Genomic DNA, 21,371 nt, shown 5'->3' on the forward strand with positions numbered 1-21,371 from the left:
GATACATATACACTCTGACACACTATTACATATACACGCAGATACATGTACACTCAGACACATTGATACATACACACGCAGATACATATACACTCAGATACATATACACTCTGACACACTGATACATATACACGCAGATACATGTACACTCAGACACATTGATACATACACACGCAGATACATATACACACAGATACATACACACACAGATACATATACACTCTGACACTGATACATATACACGCAGATACATATACACGCAGATACATATACACACAGATACATATACACTCCGACACGCATATACATACACACACGGATACATATACACTCTGACACACCGATACATATACACGCAGATACATATACACGCAGGTACATATATACGCAGATACATATACACTCCGACACACTGATACATACACACGCAGATACATATACACTCCGACACGCAGATACATACACATGCACTTACATATACAGTGGTGTGAAAAAGAAAGTACAGCCTCTTTGAATTCTATGGTTTTACATATCAGGACATAATAACAATCATCTGTTCCTTAGCAGGTCTTAAAATTAGGTAAATGCAACCTCAGATGAACAACAACACATGACATATTACACCGTGTCATGATTTATTTAACAAAAATAAAGCCAAAATGGAGAAGCCATGTGTGAAAAACAAAGTACACCTTATGATTCAATAGCTTGTAGAACCACCTTTAGCAGCAATAACTTGAAGTAATCGTTTTCTGTATGACTTTATCAGTCTCTCACATCGTTGTGGAGGAATTTTGACCCACTCTTCTTTACAACGTTGCTTCAGTTTATTGAGATTTGTGGGAATTTGTTTATGCACAGCTCTCTTAAGGTCCAGCCACAGCATTTCAATCGGGTTGAGGTCTGGACTTTGACTGGGCCATTGCAACACCTTGATTCTTACCTTTTTCAGCCATTCTGTTGTAGATTTGCTGGTGTGCTTGGGATCATTGTCCTGTTGCATGACCCAATTTCGGCCAAGCTTTAACTTTCAGACAGATGGCCTCACATTTGACTCTAGAATCCTTTGGTATACAGAGGAGTTCATGGTCGACTCAATTACTGCAAGGTTCCCAGGTTCTGTGGCTGAAAAACAAACCCAAATCATCACCCCTCCACCACCGTGCTTGACAGTTGGTATGAGGTGTTTGTCCTGATATGCTGTGTTTGGTTTTCGCCAAACGTGGCGCTGTGCATTATGGCCAGACATCTCCACTTTGGTCTCGTCTGTCCAAAGGACATTGTTCCAGAAGTCTTGTGGTTTGTTCAGATGCAACTTTGCAAACCTAAGATGCAACTTTGCAAACCTAAGCCGTGCTGCCATGTTCTTTTTAGAGAGAAGAGGCTTTCTCCTGGCAACCCTTCCAAACAAACCAAGACTTGTTCAGTCTTTTTCTAATTGTACTGTCATGAACTTTAACATTTAACATGCTAACTGAGGCCTTTAGAGTCTGAGATGTAACTCTTGTTTTTTTTGTTGCAATTTCTCTGAGCATTGCACGGTCTGACCTTGGGGTGAATTTGCTGGGACGTCCATTCCTGGGAAGATTGGCAACTGTCTTGAATGTTTTCCACTTTTGAATAATCTTTCTCACTGTAGAATGATGGACTTTAAATTGTTTGGAAATGGCCTTATAACCCTTCCCAGATTGATGGGCAGCAACAATTGCTTCTCTAAGATAATTACTGATGTCTTTCCTCCTTGGCATTGTGTTAACACACACATAATGCTCCAGACCAGCAAACTGCTAAAACTTTGGCTTTTATAGAGGTGGTCACACTTGCTGATGATCAATTAATCAAGGGCATTTGATTAGCAGCACCTGTCTGCTACTTAGCATCTTAATTCCTATGGAAGAAGTAAGGGTGTACTTCGTTTTCACACATAGCTTCTCCATTTTGGCTTTTCCACTGTGCCATATAACCCCTCCCACTGTGCCATATAACCCCCCCCCCCCCCACTGGGCCATATAACCCCTCCCACGGTGCCATATAACCCCTCCCACGGCGCCATATAACTCCTCCCACTGCGTGTGAGTGCTGGATACTCTGTAGGTCTCACTTTTCTCTTCTTCCAGATGTCTGATTACAAACGCACCCGGTTTCATGATGAGGACACTTCTGATCCCGCGGCGGAGGGCGCGGCGGTGTCTCCTGAAAGTATTGAGGTTTGTGCTGCGTCTGCTATACAAGCCCTTAAACCCCACAGCGCGGCGGCCTGCGCCAAGACCAGACGACTTTTTTTTGTGTTTCAAAACTCATTAATTAGGAGGGAGATGTAATCCTCCAGTACAGGGGCGGTATCACTGCACATTTATTAGGGGTCTCTCTGTCTCTTTCTACCTTTTCTGCCTTCCATATTCCTTCACTTCTCTCTCTTTCCCTTCATCCTTCTCTTTCCCTCCATCCTTCTCTCTCTTTCCCTCCATCAATCTTTCTCGTTCCCTTCATCCTTCTCTTTCCCTCCATCTTTCCCTCCATCCCTGTCTCTCTTTCCCTCCATCCTTCTTTCTCTTTCCCTCCATCCTTCTCTCTCTCTTTCACTCCATCCATCTCTCCCTTTCCCTCCATCCTTCTCTTTCCCTCCATCCATCTCTATCTTTCCCTCCATCCTTCTCTCTCTTTCCCTCTATCCATCTTTCTCTTTCCCTCCATCCTTCTCTCTTTCCCTCCATCATTCTCTCTCTTTCCCTTCATCCATCTTTCTCTTTCCCTCAAAGCTTCTTTCTCTTTCCCTCCAGCCGTCTCTCTCTTTCCCCCCATCCATCTCTTTCCCTCCATCCATCTCTCTCTTTCCCTTCATCTATCTTTCTCTTTCCCTCCATCCATCTGTCTCTTTCCCTCAAAGTTTCTTTCTCTTTCCCTCCAGCCGTCTCTCTCTTTCCCTCCATCCATCTCTTTCCCTCCATCCATCTCTCTCTTTCCCTTCATCCATCTTTCTCTTTCCCTCCATCCATCTGTCTCTTTCCCTCAAAGTTTCTTTCTCTTTCCCTCCAGCCGTCTCTCTTTCCCTCCATCCATCTCTTTCCCTCCATCCATCTCTCTCTTTCCCTTCATCCATCTGTCTCTTTCCCTCCATCCATCTGTCTCTTTCCCTCAAAGCTTCTTTCTCTTTCCCTCCATCCTACTCTCCCTTTCCCTCCACCCATCTCTCTTTCCCTCCATCCATCTCTCTCTTTCCCTTCATCCTTCTTTCTCTTTCCCTCCATCCATCTGTCTCTTTCCCTCAAAGCTTCTTTCTCTTTCCCTCCATCCTACTCTCCCTTTCCCTCCACCCATCTCTCTTTCCCTCCATCCATCTCTCTTTCCCTCCATCCTTCTTTCTCTTTCCCTCCATCCTTCTCCCTCTTTCCCTCCACCCTTCTTTCTCTTTCCCTCCAGTCTTCTCTCTCTCTTTCCCTCCACCCTTCTCTCTCTTTCCCTCCTTCTCCTTCTTTCTGTCTCCCTATGCCCAGGTGGGTTTTCGGAAGGGGCGAGGTCCTGTCTTGGGGGTCCTGTGTGCCCTGGGCAGGAGATCACAGCTGGAGATGTTCCTAGGAGCCCTGAGTGCAGTTCTAGGTGTGCTGCTTCTGGGATGTGTCATTGCTCTGGGGGTGCAGCACAGAACAGGTACCGGGACCCCTATCTACCTCTCTTCTATATATTAGCGCACTCTCTAGACCACACTTGTGTCACTCACACACTGTCTCGCACAGATCCCCTTCTCACACTGTCTCTTCCTAAGATTCCCCGTGCATGCCTTCTCTCTCATAAAGACCTGTGGCCCTGGGCCCTGACTCTCTCTCACAGACGTGACCCACTCTGTCTGTCTCTCCCTCTCCTCCCTGCCCCTGTCTCTCTTTCTCTGCTTGTCTCTCTCTCTCCCATTCTCTCACCCACTGTCTCTCCTCTCTCTCTCTTCTCTGACTCTCTCTTTCTTTTTCTCCCTCTTCTCTCTACCCATGTCTCTCTCTCTCTCTCTCTCTCCTCTCTCCCTCTCTCAGACCGGTCCCGCACTCTCTGTCTGTCGGAAGCCTGTGTCTCCGTGGCCGGACGGATCTTGGACTCGTTGGACCGGGCAGTGGAACCGTGTCAGGATTTCTATCAGTTCTCCTGCGGGGGTTGGATGAGGAGGAACCCGCTGCCAGATGGCCGGTCCAGATGGAATACATTTAACAGCATTTGGGACCAGAACCAGGCCGTGCTGAAACATATATTGGGTGAGGGGGATAGAGAAAGAGGGTCTGTCTGTGTGGGGGTACTTTGTAGCGGGGTCTGTGTGTGTGGGGGTACTTTGTAGCGGGGTCTGTGTGTGGGGGTACTTTGTAGCAGGGTCTGTCTGTGTGCGGGTACTTTGTAGCGGGGTCCATGTGTGGGGGTACTTTGTAGCGGGGTCTGTGTGTGTGTGGGGGTACTTTGTAGCGGGGTCTGTGTGTGGGGGTACTTTGTAGCGGGGTCTGTGTGAGTGGGGGTACTTTGTAGCGGGGTCTGTGTGTGGGGGTACTTTGTAGCGGTGTCTGTGTGTGTGTGGGGGTACTTTGTAGCTGGGTCTGTGTGTGTGTGTGTGTGTGGGGGTACTTTGTAGCGGGGTCTGTGTGTGCGGGTACTTTGTAGCGGGGTCTGTGTGTGGGGGTACTTTGTAGCGGTGTCTGTGTGTGTGTGTGGGGGTACTTTGTAGCTGGGTCTGTGTGTGTGTGGGGGTACTTTGTAGCGGTGTCTGTGTGTGTGTGGGGGTACTTTGTAGCTGGGTCTGTGTGTGTGTGGGGGTACTTTGTAGCGGGGTCTGTGTGTGGGGGTACTTTGTTGCGGGGTCTGTGGGTGGGGGTACTTTGTTGCTGGGTCTGTGTGTGTGTGGGGGTACTTTGTAGCGGGGTCTGTGTGTGGGGGTACTTTGTAGCGGGGTCTGTGTGTGGGGGTACTTTGTAGCGGGGTCTATGTGTGGGGGTACTTTGTAGCGGGGTCTGTGTGAGTGGGGGGTCTCTGACTGTGTCCTCCCACACAGAGAATGCCACATTTAACTCCAGCAGTGAGGCAGAGATGAAGACGCAGCGTTATTACCTGTCCTGTCTGAGGGAGCCGAGGATCGAGGCGCTGAGGGAGAGACCCCTCACCGAGTTGATAGAGAAGGTGAGACCCCCAAAAACTGATCCTCTAAGAGACCCACAGACACCCTGACTCTGACCCCCCCCCCCCCTGTTTTGCGGACTCGGACTGCCCCAACATGGTCATGGTGCCAGCATTATATACATGTCCATTGGTGCCAGGGTGACACCCTGCCTGGGCTCTTTGACCCCTTAGGTGGGGGGCTGGAACATCTCTGGCCCCTGGCGGGAGAATAACTTTATGGAGGTGTTGAAGATGGTCTCAGGGACATACCGGGCGACCCCGTTTTTCAACGTGTATGTGAGTGCAGACTCGAAGAGCTCCAACAGCAACATCATCCAGGTACCCGGGGTATGAGGGGAGAGGGAGGGGTGGGGGGGAGAGCAGGAGGGCATTGAAGAGGGCAGGAGAGGGGTGGGAGGCAGATGCGCAGGAAAGCCAGAGGGGGGTAGAATGCAGGTGGGGGGGGGGGGCAGAGAGGTAAGAGAGGGGGCAGAGAATCAAGAGAAGGAGAAGCGAGATGAAGGAAAAGAGAAGAGGCTGAGGGGGGCGATGCGGGAGGTTGGAGTGTCGGGATTCCTCGTATTATAGAGGGGGGGGTGAGTATATACCGTATACAGTTTCCCCCCCCTCCCTCTGCGCAGGTCGATCAGTCCGGACTCTTCCTCCCATCCAGAGATTACTATCTGAACAAGACCGCAAATGGGAAGGTGACACTGTGTGTGTGTCACTGTGCGTGTGTGTGTCACTGTGTGTGTGTGTCACTGTGCGTGTGTGTGACACTGTGTTTATGTCACTGTGCGTGTGTGTGTGTCACTGTGCGTGTGTGTCACTGTGCGTGTGTGTGTCACTGTGTGTGTGTGTATCACTGTGCGTGTGTGTGTCACTGTGCGTGTGTGTCACTGTGCGTGTGTGTGTCACTGTGTGTGTGTGTATCACTGTGCGTGTGTGTGTCACTGTGCGTGTGTGTCACTGTGCGTGTGTGTGTCACTGTGTGTGTGTGTATCACTGTGCGTGTGTGTGTCACTGTGTGTGTGTGTGTCACTGTGCGTGTGTGTGTCACTGTGTTTATGTCACTGTGTGTGTGTGTGTCACTGTGTTTATGTCACTGTGTGTGTGTGTGTCACTGTGTTTATGTCACTGTGCGTGTGTGTGTCACTGTGTTTATGTCACTGTGCGTGTGTGTGTCACTGTGTGTGTGTCACTGTGTTTATGTCACTGTGCGTGTGTGTGTCACTGTGTTTATGTCACTGTGCGTGTGTGTGTCACTGTGTGTGTGTCACTGTGTTTATGTCACTGTGCGTGTGTGTGTCACTGTGTTTATGTCACTGTGCGTGTGTGTGTCACTGTGTGTGTGTCACTGTGTTTATGTCACTGTGCGTGTGTGTGTCACTGTGTTTATGTCACTGTGTGTGTGTGTGTCACTGTGTTTATGTCACTGTGCGTGTGTGTGTCACTGTGTTTATGTCACTGTGCGTGTGTGTGTCACTGTGTGTGTGACACTGTGCGTGTGTGTGTCACTGTGTTTATGTCACTGTGCGTGTGTGTGTCACTGTGTTTATGTCACTGTGCATGTGTGTGTCACTGTGTTTATGTCACTGTGCGTGTGTGTGTCACTGTGTTTGTCACTGTGCATGTGTGTGTCACTGTGTTTATGTCACTGTGCGTGTGTGTGTCACTGTGTGTGTGACACTGTGTTTATGTCACTGTGCTTGTGTGTGTCACTGTGTTTATGTCACTGTGCGTGTGTGTGTGTGTGTGTCACTGTGTGTGTGACACTGTGCGTGTGTGTGTCACTGTGTTTATGTCACTGTGCGTGTGCGTGTCACTGTGTTTATGTCACTGTGTGTGTGTGTGTGTCACTGTGTGTGTATCACTGTGTTTATGAAACTGTGCGTGTGTGTGTCACTGTGTTTATGTCACTGTGCGTGTGTGTCACTGTGCGTGTGTGTCACTGTGTGTGTGACACTGTGTTTATGGCACTGTGTGTGTGTCACTGTGTTTATGTCACTGTGCGTGTGTGTGTCACTGTGCGTGTGGCTGTCACTGTGCGTGTGTCACTGTGTGTGCATGTGTGATACTGTGCATGTGCCACGGTGTGTGTGTGTGACACTTTGCTTGTGTCACTGTATGTGACAATTTGTGTCACTTTAGGTGCGTGTCACTGTGCATGTGTGTATCACTGTGGGTGCATGTCACTGTGTGTGTAACACTGTCCATGTGTCACTGTGTTTGTTAATGTGCATTTGTGTGACACTGCATGTGTCACTGTGGGTGCATGTGTGTCACTGTGCATGTGTGTCAGTGTGGGTGACATTGTGGGTGCGTGTTTGTGATACTGTGCGTGTGTCATTGTACGTATGTGACACTGTGTGTGTGTCACCACATGTCCCCAGGTGCTAACTGCGTACCTGCAGTACATGGTGGATTTGGGGGTGCTCCTCGGGGGGTCCCGGGGGCTGGTGGAGGAGCAGATGATAAAGATCCTGGCGTTTGAGACGCTGCTGGCCAATGTGACAGTACCACAGGACGAGCGAAGAGACGAGGAGAAGATCTACACTCGTATGGCCGTGTCTGAGCTCCAGGTGAGAGCGATGCTCTGCAGAGCGGAGGGGTCACACTCTGCAGGCAATGTGATACTCTGCGCTAGGGGTGGGGCTCTTTGGAGACGTGATGTTCTGCTGGTGATGTGAAGCTCTGATGGAACGATGATCACACTGACACATGTCCCCTCTGTGTCCCCTCACCCCACCACCCACACACGCTCCCGGGCACTCAGACTGTCTCTCTTTTGCTGGCAGGGTCTGGCCCCGGCTTTTGACTGGCTGGATTACTTGACCTTTACCCTCGCTCCACTGGATCTGAATGACACAGAGCCGGTGGTGGTATACGGGAAGGAATATCTACGCCTGGTGTCTGACCTTGTGAACAGCACAGACCCCACGTGAGGATGAGAGCCCTGTATACCAAGACTGCTGCTATATACAGTATCACCCCGCTCCTCTCCTGCGCTGATACAGTATCACCCCGCTCCTCTCCTGCGCTGATACAGTATCACCCCGCTCCTCTCCTGCGCTGATAAATACAGTACTGCCCGTTCCTCTCCTGCGCTGATATATACTGTACTGCCCGCTCCTCTCCTGCGCTGATAAATACAGTACTGCCCGCTCCTCTCCTGCGCTGATAAATACAGTACTGCCCGCTCCTCTCCTGCGCTGATACATACAGTACTGCCCGCTCCTCTCCTGTGCTGATAAATACAGTACTGCCCGCTCCTCTCCTGCGCTGATACATACAGTACTGCCCGCTCCTCTCCTGTGCTGATAAATACAGTACTGCCCGCTCCTCTCCTGCGCTGATAAATACAGTACTGCCCGTTCCTCTCCTGCGCTGATATATACTGTACTGCCCGCTCCTCTCCTGCGCTGATAAATACAGTACTGCCCGCTCCTCTCCTGCGCTGATACATACAGTACTGCCCGCTCCTCTCCTGTGCTGATACATACAGTACTGCCCGCTCCTCTCCTGCGCTGATACATACAGTACTGCCCGCTCCTCTCCTGCGCTGATAAATACAGTACTGCCCGCTCCTCTCCAGCACAGATAAATACAGTACTGCCCGCTCCTCTCCTGCGCTGATAAATACAGTGCTGCCCGCTCATCTCCTGTGCTGATATATACAGTACTGCCCGCTCCTCTCCTGTGCTGATAAATACAGTACTGCCCGCTCCTCTCCTGTGCTGATAAATACCGTACTGCCCGCTCCTCTCCTGCGCTGATAAATACAGTACTGCCCGCTCCTCTCCTGCGCTGATAAATACAGTACTGCCCGCTCCTCTCCTGCTCTGATAAATACAGTACTGCCCGCTCCTCTCCTGTGCTGATAAATACAGTACTGCCCGCTCCTCTCCTGTGCTGATAAATACCGTACTGCTCGCTCCTCTCCTGCGCTGATAAATACAGTACTGCCCGCTCCTCTCCTGTGCTGATAAATACAGTACTGCCCGCTCCTCTCCTGCTCTGATAAATACAGTACTGCCCGCTCCTCTCCTGTGCTGATAAATACAGTACTGCCCGCTCCTCTCCTGTGCTGATAAATACCGTACTGCTCGCTCCTCTCCTGCGCTGATAAATACAGTACTGCCCGCACCTCTCTTGTGATGATAAATACAGTACTGCTCGCTCCTCTCCTGCGCTGATACAGTACTGCCCGCTCCTCTCCTGCGCTGATACATTACTGCTCGCTCCTCTCCTGCGCTGATACAGTACTGCCCGCTCCTCTCCTGCGCTGATACAGTACTGCCCGCTCCTCTCCTGCGCTGATACAGTACTGCCCGCTCCTCTCCTGCACTGATACAGTACTGCCCGCACCTCTCCTGTGCTGATAAATACTGTACTGCCCGCTCCTCTCCTGGGCTGATATATACTGTACTGCCCGCTCCTCTCTTGTGCTGATATATACAGTACTGCCCGCTCCTCTCCTGTGCTGATATATACTGTACTGCCCGCTCCTCTCCTGCGCTGATAAATACAGTACTGCCCGCTCCCCTCCTGCGCTGATAAATACAGTACTGCCCGCTCCTCTCCTGTGCTGATATATACAGTATTGCCCGCTCTCCTCCTATGCTGATATATACAGTACTGCCCGCTCCCCTCCTGTGCTAATACAGTACTGCCCGCTCCCCACCTGTGCTGATACATACAGTACTGCCCGCTCCTCTCCTGCGCTGATACAGTACTGCCCGCTCCCCTCCTGTGCTGATACATACAGTACTGCCCGCTCCTCTCCTGTGCTGATACATACAGTACTGCCCGCTCCTCTCCTGCGCTGATACATACAGTACTGCCCGCTCCTCTCCTGCGCTGATACATACAGTACTGCCCGCTCCCCTCCTGTGCTGATACATACAGTACTGCCCGCTCCTCTCCTGCGCTGATACATACAGTACTGCCGCTCCTCTCCTGCGCTGATACATAAAGTACTGCCCGCTCCTCTCCTGTGCTGATACAGTACTGCCCGCTCCCCTCCAGAGCTGATACATACAGTACTGCCCGCTCCTCTCCTGCGCTGATACAGTACTGCCCGCTCCTCTCCTGCGCTGATACATACAGTACCGCCCGCTCCTCTCCTGCGCTGATACATACAGTACTGCCCGCTCCTCTCCAGTGCTGATAAATACAGTACTGCCCGCTCCTCTCCTGCGCTGATAAATACAGTACTGCCCGCTCCTCTCCTGCGCTGATACATACAGTACTGCCCGCTCCTGTGCTGGGCTGATAAATACAGTACTGCCCGCTCCTCTCCTGCGCTGATAAATACAGTACTGCCCGCTCCTCTCCTGCGCTGATACATACAGTACTGCCCGCTCCTCTCCTGCGCTGATACATACAGTACTGCCCGCTCCTCTCCTGCGCTGATAAATACAGTACTGCCTGCTCCTCTCCTGTGCTGATAAATACAGTACTGCCCGCTCCTCTCCTGCGCTGATAAATACAGTACTGCCCGCTCATCTCCTGCGCTGATAAATACAGTACTGCCCGCTCCTCTCCTGCGCTGATACATACAGTACTGCCCGCTCCTCTCCTGCGCTGATAAATACAGTACTGCCCGCTCATCTCCTGCGCTGATATATACAGTACTGCCCGCTCCCCTCCTGTGCTAATACAGTACTGCCCGCTCCCCACCTGTGCTGATACATACAGTACTGCCCGCTCCTCTCCTGCGCTGATACAGTACTGCCCGCTCCCCTCCTGTGCTGATACATACAGTACTGCCCGCTCCTCTCCTGTGCTGATACATACAGTACTGCCCGCTCCTCTCCTGCGCTGATACATACAGTACTGCCCGCTCCTCTCCTGCGCTGATACATACAGTACTGCCCGCTCCCCTCCTGTGCTGATACATACAGTACTGCCCGCTCCTCTCCTGCGCTGATACATACAGTACTGCCGCTCCTCTCCTGCGCTGATACATACAGTACTGCCCGCTCCTCTCCTGTGCTGATACAGTACTGCCCGCTCCCCTCCAGAGCTGATACATACAGTACTGCCCGCTCCTCTCCTGCGCTGATACAGTACTGCCCGCTCCTCTCCTGCGCTGATACATACAGTACCGCCCGCTCCTCTCCTGCGCTGATACATACAGTACTGCCCGCTCCTCTCCTGTGCTGATACATACAGTACTGCCCGCTCCTCTCCTGCGCTGATACATACAGTACTGCCCGTTCCTCTCCTGTGCTGATACATACAGTACTGCCCGCTCCTCTCCTGTGCTGATACATACAGTACTGCCCGCTCCTCTCCTGTGCTGATAAATACAGTACTGCCCGCTCCTCTCCTGCGCTGATAAATGCAGTACTGCCCGCTCCTCTGCTGCGCTGATACATACAGTACTGCCCGCTCCTCTCCTGCGCTGATACAGTACTGCCCGCTCCTCTTCTGCGCTGATATATACAGTACTGGCCGCTCCTCTCCTGCGCTGATAAATACAGTACTGCCCGCTCCTCTCCTGTGCTGATAAATACAGTACTGCCCGCTCCTCTCCTGTGCTGATAAATACCGTACTGCTCGCTCCTCTCCTGCGCTGATAAATACAGTACTGCCCGCTCCTCTCCTGTGCTGATAAATACAGTACTGCCCGCACCTCTCTTGTGATGATAAATACAGTACTGCTCGCTCCTCTCCTGCGCTGATACAGTACTGCCCGCTCCTCTCCTGCGCTGATACAGTACTGCTCGCTGCTCTCCTGTGCTGATACAGTACTGCCCGCTCCCCTCCAGAGCTGATACATACAGTACTGCCCGCTCCTCTCCTGCGCTGATACAGTACTGCCCGCTCCTCTCCTGCGCTGATACATACAGTACCGCCCGCTCCTCTCCTGCGCTGATACATACAGTACTGCCCGCTCCTCTCCTGTGCTGATACATACAGTACTGCCCGCTCCTCTCCTGCGCTGATACATACAGTACTGCCCGTTCCTCTCCTGTGCTGATACATACAGTACTGCCCGCTCCTCTCCTGTGCTGATACATACAGTACTGCCCGCTCCTCTCCTGTGCTGATAAATACAGTACTGCCCGCTCCTCTCCTGCGCTGATAAATGCAGTACTGCCCGCTCCTCTGCTGCGCTGATACATACAGTACTGCCCGCTCCTCTCCTGCGCTGATACATACAGTACTGCCCGCTCCCCTCCTGTGCTGATACATACAGTACTGCCCGCTCCTCTCCTGCGCTGATACATACAGTACTGCCGCTCCTCTCCTGCGCTGATACATACAGTACTGCCCGCTCCTCTCCTGTGCTGATACAGTACTGCCCGCTCCCCTCCAGAGCTGATACATACAGTACTGCCCGCTCCTCTCCTGCGCTGATACAGTACTGCCCGCTCCTCTCCTGCGCTGATACATACAGTACCGCCCGCTCCTCTCCTGCGCTGATACATACAGTACTGCCCGCTCCTCTCCTGTGCTGATACATACAGTACTGCCCGCTCCTCTCCTGCGCTGATACATACAGTACTGCCCGCTCCTCTCCTGCGCTGATACATACAGTACTGCCCGCTCCCCTCCTGTGCTGATACATACAGTACTGCCCGCTCCTCTCCTGCGCTGATACATACAGTACTGCCGCTCCTCTCCTGCGCTGATACATACAGTACTGCCCGCTCCTCTCCTGTGCTGATACAGTACTGCCCGCTCCCCTCCAGAGCTGATACATACAGTACTGCCCGCTCCTCTCCTGCGCTGATACAGTACTGCCCGCTCCTCTCCTGCGCTGATACATACAGTACCGCCCGCTCCTCTCCTGCGCTGATACATACAGTACTGCCCGCTCCTCTCCTGTGCTGATACATACAGTACTGCCCGCTCCTCTCCTGCGCTGATACATACAGTACTGCCCGTTCCTCTCCTGTGCTGATACATACAGTACTGCCCGCTCCTCTCCTGTGCTGATACATACAGTACTGCCCGCTCCTCTCCTGTGCTGATAAATACAGTACTGCCCGCTCCTCTCCTGCGCTGATAAATGCAGTACTGCCCGCTCCTCTGCTGCGCTGATACATACAGTACTGCCCGCTCCTCTCCTGCGCTGATACAGTACTGCCCGCTCCTCTTCTGCGCTGATATATACAGTACTGCCCGCTCCTCTCCTGCGCTGATAAATACAGTACTGCCCGCTCCCTTCCTGCGCTGATATATACAGTACTGCCCGCTCCTCTCCTGCACTGATAAATACAGTACTGCCCGCTCCCTTCCTGCGCTGATATATACAGTACTACCCGCTCCTCTCCTGCACTGATACATACAGTACTGCCCGCTCCTCTCCTGTGCTGATATATACAGTACTGCCCGCTCCTCTCCTCAGTATGGCTGTCACTTCCTGTGTTTCCTTTTCAGTATCCTGAACACTTACATGATTTGGAACCTGGTTCAGAAGATGTCCCCCAGTCTGGACTCTCGCTTTGAGAGCGCACAGGACAGGCTGCTCGAGAGCCTATATGGGGCCAAAAAGGTGACCTGTATATGGGACCCCACACTGCACACTCTCCCCCCCCCCCCCACTCTCTCTCACTCTCCCCCCACTCCCACTCTCCCTATATAAATAAAACATGCATACATTCTCTCAGTCCTGCAACTCTCACGGTTTCCCTCCCCCCTCTCTTTCTTTCCCCCTTCTATCTCTCTCCTATCCTTCTCTCACTCTCTCACCCACCCAATGTCTCCCTCTCACCCTCTTTTTTATTTTCAGTCACTCTCCCACACTATCTATCCTTCCCACACTTTCTCTCACACTCTGTCTCACCCGCACTCTGTCTCACCCGCACTCTGTCTCACCCGCACTCTGTCTCACCCGCACTCTGCCTCACCCACACTCTGTCTCCAACTCTTCTCTCATACTATCTCCCTCTCACACACTCTCTTTCTCACACTCTCTTAGTCCTGTACCCCTCGCTGGCAGACCTGCCTGTCTAACACAGATGACACCCTTGGCTTCGCTCTGGGGTCTCTCTTCATCAAATCCACGTTTGACAAGAAAAGTAAAAACACTGTGAGTGGGGGTGCGGCGACCTGTGACCTGGGGTACACCTGAGGACATTTACGGAAGACCATTGGTTCTCGATGACCGTTTCCTTTTTCCTAAACGTCTGATCCCAGGCGGAGCAGATGATCGCAGAGATCCGAGCTGCGTTTGAGGAGACGCTGGATGGCCTGACATGGATGGACGAGAAGACGCAGAAAGCAGCAAAGAAGAAGGTGATGTCCAGTGTTTATATATATACCTGTGTGCAGGTGTACATGTAATATGTAGCCAGGCTAAGCCTGCGTGGTGGGAGCCACCTGGCCTGGGAAATAAGAGCGAGTTCCCCAGGGTGCAGTTAGGAATAACAAGGAGGGCAGCACAGTGACACAACTCAGAGGTGGGACACCATTCTACCGGGATTGTCAGTGTGCTGGGCCCACTCAGAGCAGGGAGGACAGTACGCAGGTCAAAGGGATGCTGGAAATGCTGGATGCTAATGCAAGTGTTAGGAGACCCCTGGTCCTCACCTCCGACCATGTCACAAGGTCAGAACAAGGTCCCATTGGAGACCCAAACCGATGTCCCTCACAGCCGCTCCGATGTCCTCCGCTGCAGCTCACATTTCGTCGTCGTCACGGCCCGACTCTGTTAAGGGACATCGGAGCGGCTGTGGGGGACATCAGAGCGGATGTGGGGGACATCAGAGCGGCTGTGGGGGACACCAGAGCGGCTGTGGGGGACACCGGAGCGGCTGTGGGGGACATCGGAGCGGCTGTGGGGGACATCGGAGCGGCTGTGGGGGACATCGGAGCGGCTGTGGGGGACATCGGAGCGGCTGTGGGGGACATCGGAGCGGCTGTGGGGGACACCGGAGCGGCTGTGGGGGACATCGGAGCGGATGTGGGGGACATCGGAGCGGCTGTGGGGGACACCGGAGCGGCTGTGGGGGACATCGGAGCGGCTGTGGGGGACACCGGAGCGGCTGTGGGGGACACCGGAGCGGCTGTGGGGGACACCGGAGCGGCTGTGGGGGACACCGGAGCGGCTGTGGGGGACACCGGAGCGGCTGTGGGGGACACCGGAGCGGCTGTGGGGGACACCAGAGCGGCTGGGGGGGACATTGGAAAAGGCCGCGGGGGACATCGGAGCAGTGTTAGCGAGCAGCCCTGCGGCGAGTTGTCCTGGCGGCTGGAGTGCCAGCGGCGGTTTGTTCGCGGCCACATGTCCCATCCTGATTTTTGTATATAAACACCCATGGGTTTTTTCTGTATCCTTTAGTTTGCCCCAAATTATATACATATATTTATATTATGTAGAGGAAAAGAGTTTGACACCGCATACACTCTGACTCACAGTCAAGGTAACCTATTAAGGCCGGCTGATAAGGGTAAGATATGCTTTGCCGGCGGTGCTTCCGGGCAGGAGATAATATGTACGTTTACAGAGAAAGAAGCCCAAGACAAGCACTCAGGTTTACCAACATATAAAGCAATAAGTCACAAATGTGTGATTTATATATTGGTAAATCTGAGTGCTTCTCTTGGGCTTCTTTCTCTGTAAACTTACATACATACATACATACATACATACATACATATATATATACATACACATACATACATATATAGATACACATACATATATACATACATACATATATACATACACATACATATATATATACATACATACATACATCCATACACATATATATATATATATATCTTATACTATATTAGTGAAAGCACTGCCTGCCTGCCTGGATGTCCGGTGTCCCTAGGGGAAATCTCATTGGTCCCTTGGCCCGCCCCCGCACACCTCTCATTGGCCTGAGGCGGAGTGACGGGCCAAAGGACACGGACACACACACACAATCCCCTCCCGGTGCCCCTCACTCTCCCCCGTCAGCTGGACCGCACCTCAACTTCCACCCCCCCCCCCCCCCCACCCTCCCTGTGCCCGAACTTACCCGGAGTCCCGTGTACACACACACACACACATTCCCACCCCCCCCCAAGCTCATCCCGCCCCCCAAGCTCACACCCCCCCCACCCCCCCAAGCTCACACCCCGGCACCGCTACAGTCAGCGGGGGAGCGGAGCGAGCGCCCGGGACACACGCGGGGGAGCGGCCACAACACGCGGCCTCCCGCCTCACATCCACGTGGGAGCGGCCGGATGAGTGAGGCAGCGGCCGGATGAGTGAGGCAGCGGCAGGACGGGTGAGCTCCCCCCCCCTCCACATGCTACGTGCTGCTCTCCCCCCTCCACATGCCCCGTGCTGCTCTCCCTGCAGCTTCCCCCCCTCCCCCCTCCACATGCCCTCTGTCCGGCTCCGGTCTGATCCCCGCCCCTCCGTACCAGATGACTGCAGGGTCCGTCTCCCGGCCTGCACGAGGAAGATGCTGCCGACTGCAAGGTAAGCAGCTCCCCCCCCCCCACACACATTCCTTCAGCTCCCCCCCCCCAACACATTCCTTCAGCTCCCCCCTCATCCCTCCATACACACACACACACACACACTATATATATCTCTATACATAAATATATATATATATATATTATATATATATATATATCTATATATATATATACATACACATACACAGAGACACACACACACAGAGACCACACACACACACACACACACATGTACACACACACACACACACACACACACACACACGTAGACACACACACACACACACACACGTAGGCACACACACACACACATGCACATGTAGACACACACATGTAGACACACACACAGATGTAGACACACACACACACATGTAGGCACACACACACACATGTAGGCACACACACACACACATGTAGGCACACACACACACACATGTAGGCACACACACACACATGTAGGCACACACACACTTCGACAGACACACACACACACACACACGTCCACAGACACACACATGTAGACACACACACATGTAGACAGACACACACACACACATGTAGACAGACACACACACACATGTAGACAGGCACACACACACGTACACAGACACACACACACACACGTAGACACACACACACACGTAGACACACACACACACCTATATATACACACACCTATACAGACACACGTATACACACAGACACACGTATACACACACACACGTATACACACACACGTATACACACACACACACACTATCCCCAGCACCACCACATCAGCACACCGGTATCCCATGCCCCCCCAGCACACTGCCATTCTCGGCTCCCCGCCATTCCCAGCCCCCATCAACACCATCAGCACCCACACATCGGCACCTTTGCACCTCCCCCATCGGCACACCCACATCAACACCAAACCCTCCCAAATCAGCACCCCGATACAATCACCATCAGTACAGCCACAGCAGCACTACCACCGCACATGGGCCGCGTGGACCACTCCTCACCCAAATGCCACACCCACACCACAAACATCCCGGGCAACGCCGGGGCTCTCAGCTAGTTACATATATACAAGGTTCGGTCTGCAGATGTACATAGAGATGCACAGTGTCTGTGTGTGTGTATATATATATATATATTTCTGTACACAATCTTAGCCAGCTCAAAACCCACACTGTATATTTGTTTATATTTATTTGTGTCAGCTGGAGCGTTACCGTGAAAGTGACCTCATGTATACAGCGGTGACGCGGACGCCCCCAGCGCACGTCCCATGTGGATCCTTATTTAGCGCATTACTATATATTTTTTCTTCTCATAACTTTGGGTCATTAAGTTCAATCTTTTGGCCAAAACTTTTCCCGTTGCAGCCACGTCACGGTGCCGCCCTACCGTCACGGTGCCGCCCTACCGTCACGGTGCCGCGCTGCCGTCACGGTGCCGCCCTACCGTCACGTGCCACGCTGCCGTCACGGTGCCGCCCTACCGTCACGGTGCCGCCCTACCGTCACGGTGCCGCGCTGCCGTCACGGTGCCGCGCTGCCGTCACGGTGCCGCGCTGCCGTCACGGTGCCGCCCTGCCGTCACGGTGCCGCCCTGCCGTCACGGTGCCGCCCTACCGTCACGGTGCCGCCCTACCGTCACGGTGCCGCGCTGCCGTCACGGTGCCGCGCTGCCGTCACGGTGCCGCGCTGCCGTCACGGTGCCGCCCTGCCAGCAGGTCCCACACTATCGGTGTTATACTGTATCTTTAGAGATGTATGTGTATGCATGTATATATATATATATATACACACACACAGGATCCTGTCCTGACGTTTCCTCCTCCCACCCCCCAGGCGGATGCTATCTACGACATGATTGGATTCCCCGACTTTATCCTGGATACTAAGGAGCTGGACGAGGTGTATGACGGGGTGAGAGGGGGAGGAAGGGGGGGAGAAGGCAGAGTGGATTAGAGGAGCTGGGTTTAGTCTCCCCCTTCCTCCACCTCCTCATCCCTCATGACACCCTCCCTCCTACTTTTTACCCCCACTCTCCTTCCCCCATTTAATCTTTGGTCTGTCCCCCCCATCTCTCCCCTGCCTCTTTTCCCCTGGTTCTCCCCCTTTTATCATCTCCCTGTCTCTCCCCCGTTCCTGCCCACCATCTCCCCTGTCTCTCCCCCGTCTCTGCTCACCGTCTCCCCTGTCTCTGCTCATTATCTCCCCAGTCTCTCCCCCGTCTCTGCTCACCATCTCCCCTCTGTCTCTGCCCACCATCTTCCCTGTCTCTCCCCCCTGTCTCTGCCCACCCTCTCCCCTGTCTCTCCCCCTGTCTCTGCCCACCATCTCCCCTGTCTCTGCCCACCATCTCCCCTGTCTCTGCCCACCATCTCCCCTGTCTCTGCCCACCATCTCCCCTGTCTCTGCTCACCATCTCCCCAGTCTCTCCCCCCATCTCTGCTCACCATCTCCCCTGTCTCTCCCCCCGTTTCTACTCACCATCTCCCCTGTCTCTCCCCCCGTTTCTACTCACCATCTCCCCTGTCTCTCCCCAATCTAAGCTCACCATCTCCCGTCTCTCCACCCGTCTCTGCTCACCATCTCCCCTGTCTCTCCCCCCCGTTTCTACTCACCATCTCCCCTGTCTCTCCCCCATCTAAGCTCACCATCTCCCCTGTCTCTCCCCCCCGTTTCTACTCACCATTTCCCTTCTTCCTTCTAAACCCCCTTTCAATATCTTCTCAACCCCCATCTCTTTAATCTCACCCAACAACTGTCCCCTCACCACTCTCCCCTCACCCACACTCTCATCCCCCTTTTAATCCCTTTAACCTCCCCCCCCCCCTCCCTCTTATTCCCACAGTATGAGGTATCGGAGGATTCTTTCTTCCAAAACATGCTGAATTTCTATAACTTCTCAGCGAAGGTGATGGCCGAACAACTGAGGAAACCCCCAAACAGAGAGCAGTAAGGGGGTACACACATGCACACATTAACACACACACATACATGTACACACACACACACGGACAAATATGTACATATAGAGCTATACACACACACATACATGTACACACACACACACATACACACACACGGACAAATACAGTATGTACATATAGAGCTATACACACACACACATACATGTACACACACACATACACACGGACAAATACAGTATGTACATATAGAGCTATATATACACACATGACCCCCCACACATCTAAACATACATGCTCACATGTACAATACACCCACGTACAAACACAAACATACATACATACATACATACATACATACATACATACATACAGGGAGAAAAGAGGAGAGAGCGCACGCCCCATAGCGTAAAACTGTACATTTATTTATAAAAGGAGGGAGGGGGAAAGGGGGGGTTGAAATATCACTCACAATGTCTGAATTGTTTTTACTCTTGTGAGTGATATTTCACCCCCCCCCCCTTTCCCCCTCCCTCCTTTTATAAATAAATGTACAATTTTACGCTATGGGGCGTGCGCTCTCTCCTCTTTTCTCCCTTTAGGTCACTATTGGATGTGGTTCATCCAATTTGAGAGCAGCCGAAGACCCCCACACCAGCATCAATTGTCTAGGATCATATGGACTGATTTAAAAGGACTGATTTGACACATTTTTATTTTTTGCACATTTTTCATTTTTTTGTATTTGTGGCACTGTTTATTGATTGTGGTATATAATATATTTTATACATATTTTTTATAAGATCTACAATTCACCCACATAATAACACTTTCAGAATATTTTCTATACACACATTTACACAGGCGAAACTCTTATCACTATAAGTTTATTTATTCACCATCAGGGTTAGAATTCACATTATTTGTGGCGCAACTTTATTTGTCATACATACATATATACATACATACATAAACACATATGTACAGGCCCACATACATTCCGAAACACACATACATACGCACACATGCATGGACACACATACATGTACACATACATACATAGCAACCCCCTGTTTTAAAAAGATTTCCCCACCCAGCCTTTATTATTGATCTCTGGTATGTTTTATATAGCAAAAGTTGTTTTGTTAATTGTGTGCTGCTAAGCGTCCAACTTGTAACAGGCAGATTTATTGGGGGCGCGGGTCATGTGACTGTTTAGAGGTATACATATAATACCATTATAAGGGGCAGCATTTGCAGGGTAGCATTGGCATCTAAACTGATGAATCTTAAAGTGATCATCTTTAAGTGAGAATATATAGTTAGACTAGAGGTGACTGGGGACTGCATCTTCTACACAAGACAACAAACGGTGAGCTTATCTGTCCACACTATGCTCCCATGCTTGTCAGCCTGTACTTTAACCACCCACCCCCCCTGTACACCTTATTTACTGCAGCCTCTCTCAGCAGACTGCACACAACTGCCCCCCCCCCCCCTCACCCCTTAACCAACTCCCTCTGCAAACCCTGAATAGGCCCTAGCATTGCAATGCAGCAAAACATTTTGGCAAGGAAAAGGCACACCTCTGCTGTTTAGTCTGCACACACTCACTTGGCTCACAACAACTTCATGCAACATTACCTACCTCTGTGATAATGAACTTGCTATGTATCTCAACTTTGTTCTGTCTTGTGGCCTCATGGAACTGTTACTCTCTCTATCCATTACAAACGCCTCCCTCCTGGCCCACACCCAATATCATTATACACCCTGGATTACTCAAAAGCCTGGCACTATCTACAGAAGGTTGATGGAGAACTCTGAAAACCAGCGCACCAACCACCGCACACTCTAATGGCAAACACCACAAGTTTACAAC

The 21,371-nt window shown here is 51.9% G+C and overlaps 1 protein-coding gene across 2 annotated transcripts in view; it reads left to right on the forward strand.

The window, feature by feature from the left end:
• Positions 1-21,371, forward strand: part of ECE2 (endothelin converting enzyme 2) — a 34,830-nt gene that overhangs the window by 905 nt on the left and 12,554 nt on the right. Inside the window, exons 2-14 of one of the 2 annotated variants that reach the window (XM_075570854.1) lie at positions 2,118-2,207; positions 3,495-3,648; positions 4,023-4,238; positions 5,021-5,145; positions 5,317-5,463; positions 5,766-5,831; positions 7,518-7,706; positions 7,923-8,065; positions 13,519-13,633; positions 14,060-14,170; positions 14,278-14,376; positions 18,405-18,482; positions 19,414-19,517. In XM_075570854.1, the coding sequence (XP_075426969.1) occupies positions 2,118-2,207; positions 3,495-3,648; positions 4,023-4,238; positions 5,021-5,145; positions 5,317-5,463; positions 5,766-5,831; positions 7,518-7,706; positions 7,923-8,065; positions 13,519-13,633; positions 14,060-14,170; positions 14,278-14,376; positions 18,405-18,482; positions 19,414-19,517 (1,637 nt within the window). The remainder of the gene's footprint in view (positions 1-2,117; positions 2,208-3,494; positions 3,649-4,022; positions 4,239-5,020; positions 5,146-5,316; positions 5,464-5,765; positions 5,832-7,517; positions 7,707-7,922; positions 8,066-13,518; positions 13,634-14,059; positions 14,171-14,277; positions 14,377-18,404; positions 18,483-19,413; positions 19,518-21,371) is intronic. The other variant, XM_075570855.1, reaches the window with a different exon arrangement.

This window comes from Ascaphus truei, chromosome 14 (genome assembly GCF_040206685.1).
Source record: "Ascaphus truei isolate aAscTru1 chromosome 14, aAscTru1.hap1, whole genome shotgun sequence".
Lineage (NCBI taxonomy): Eukaryota > Metazoa > Chordata > Amphibia > Anura > Ascaphidae > Ascaphus > Ascaphus truei.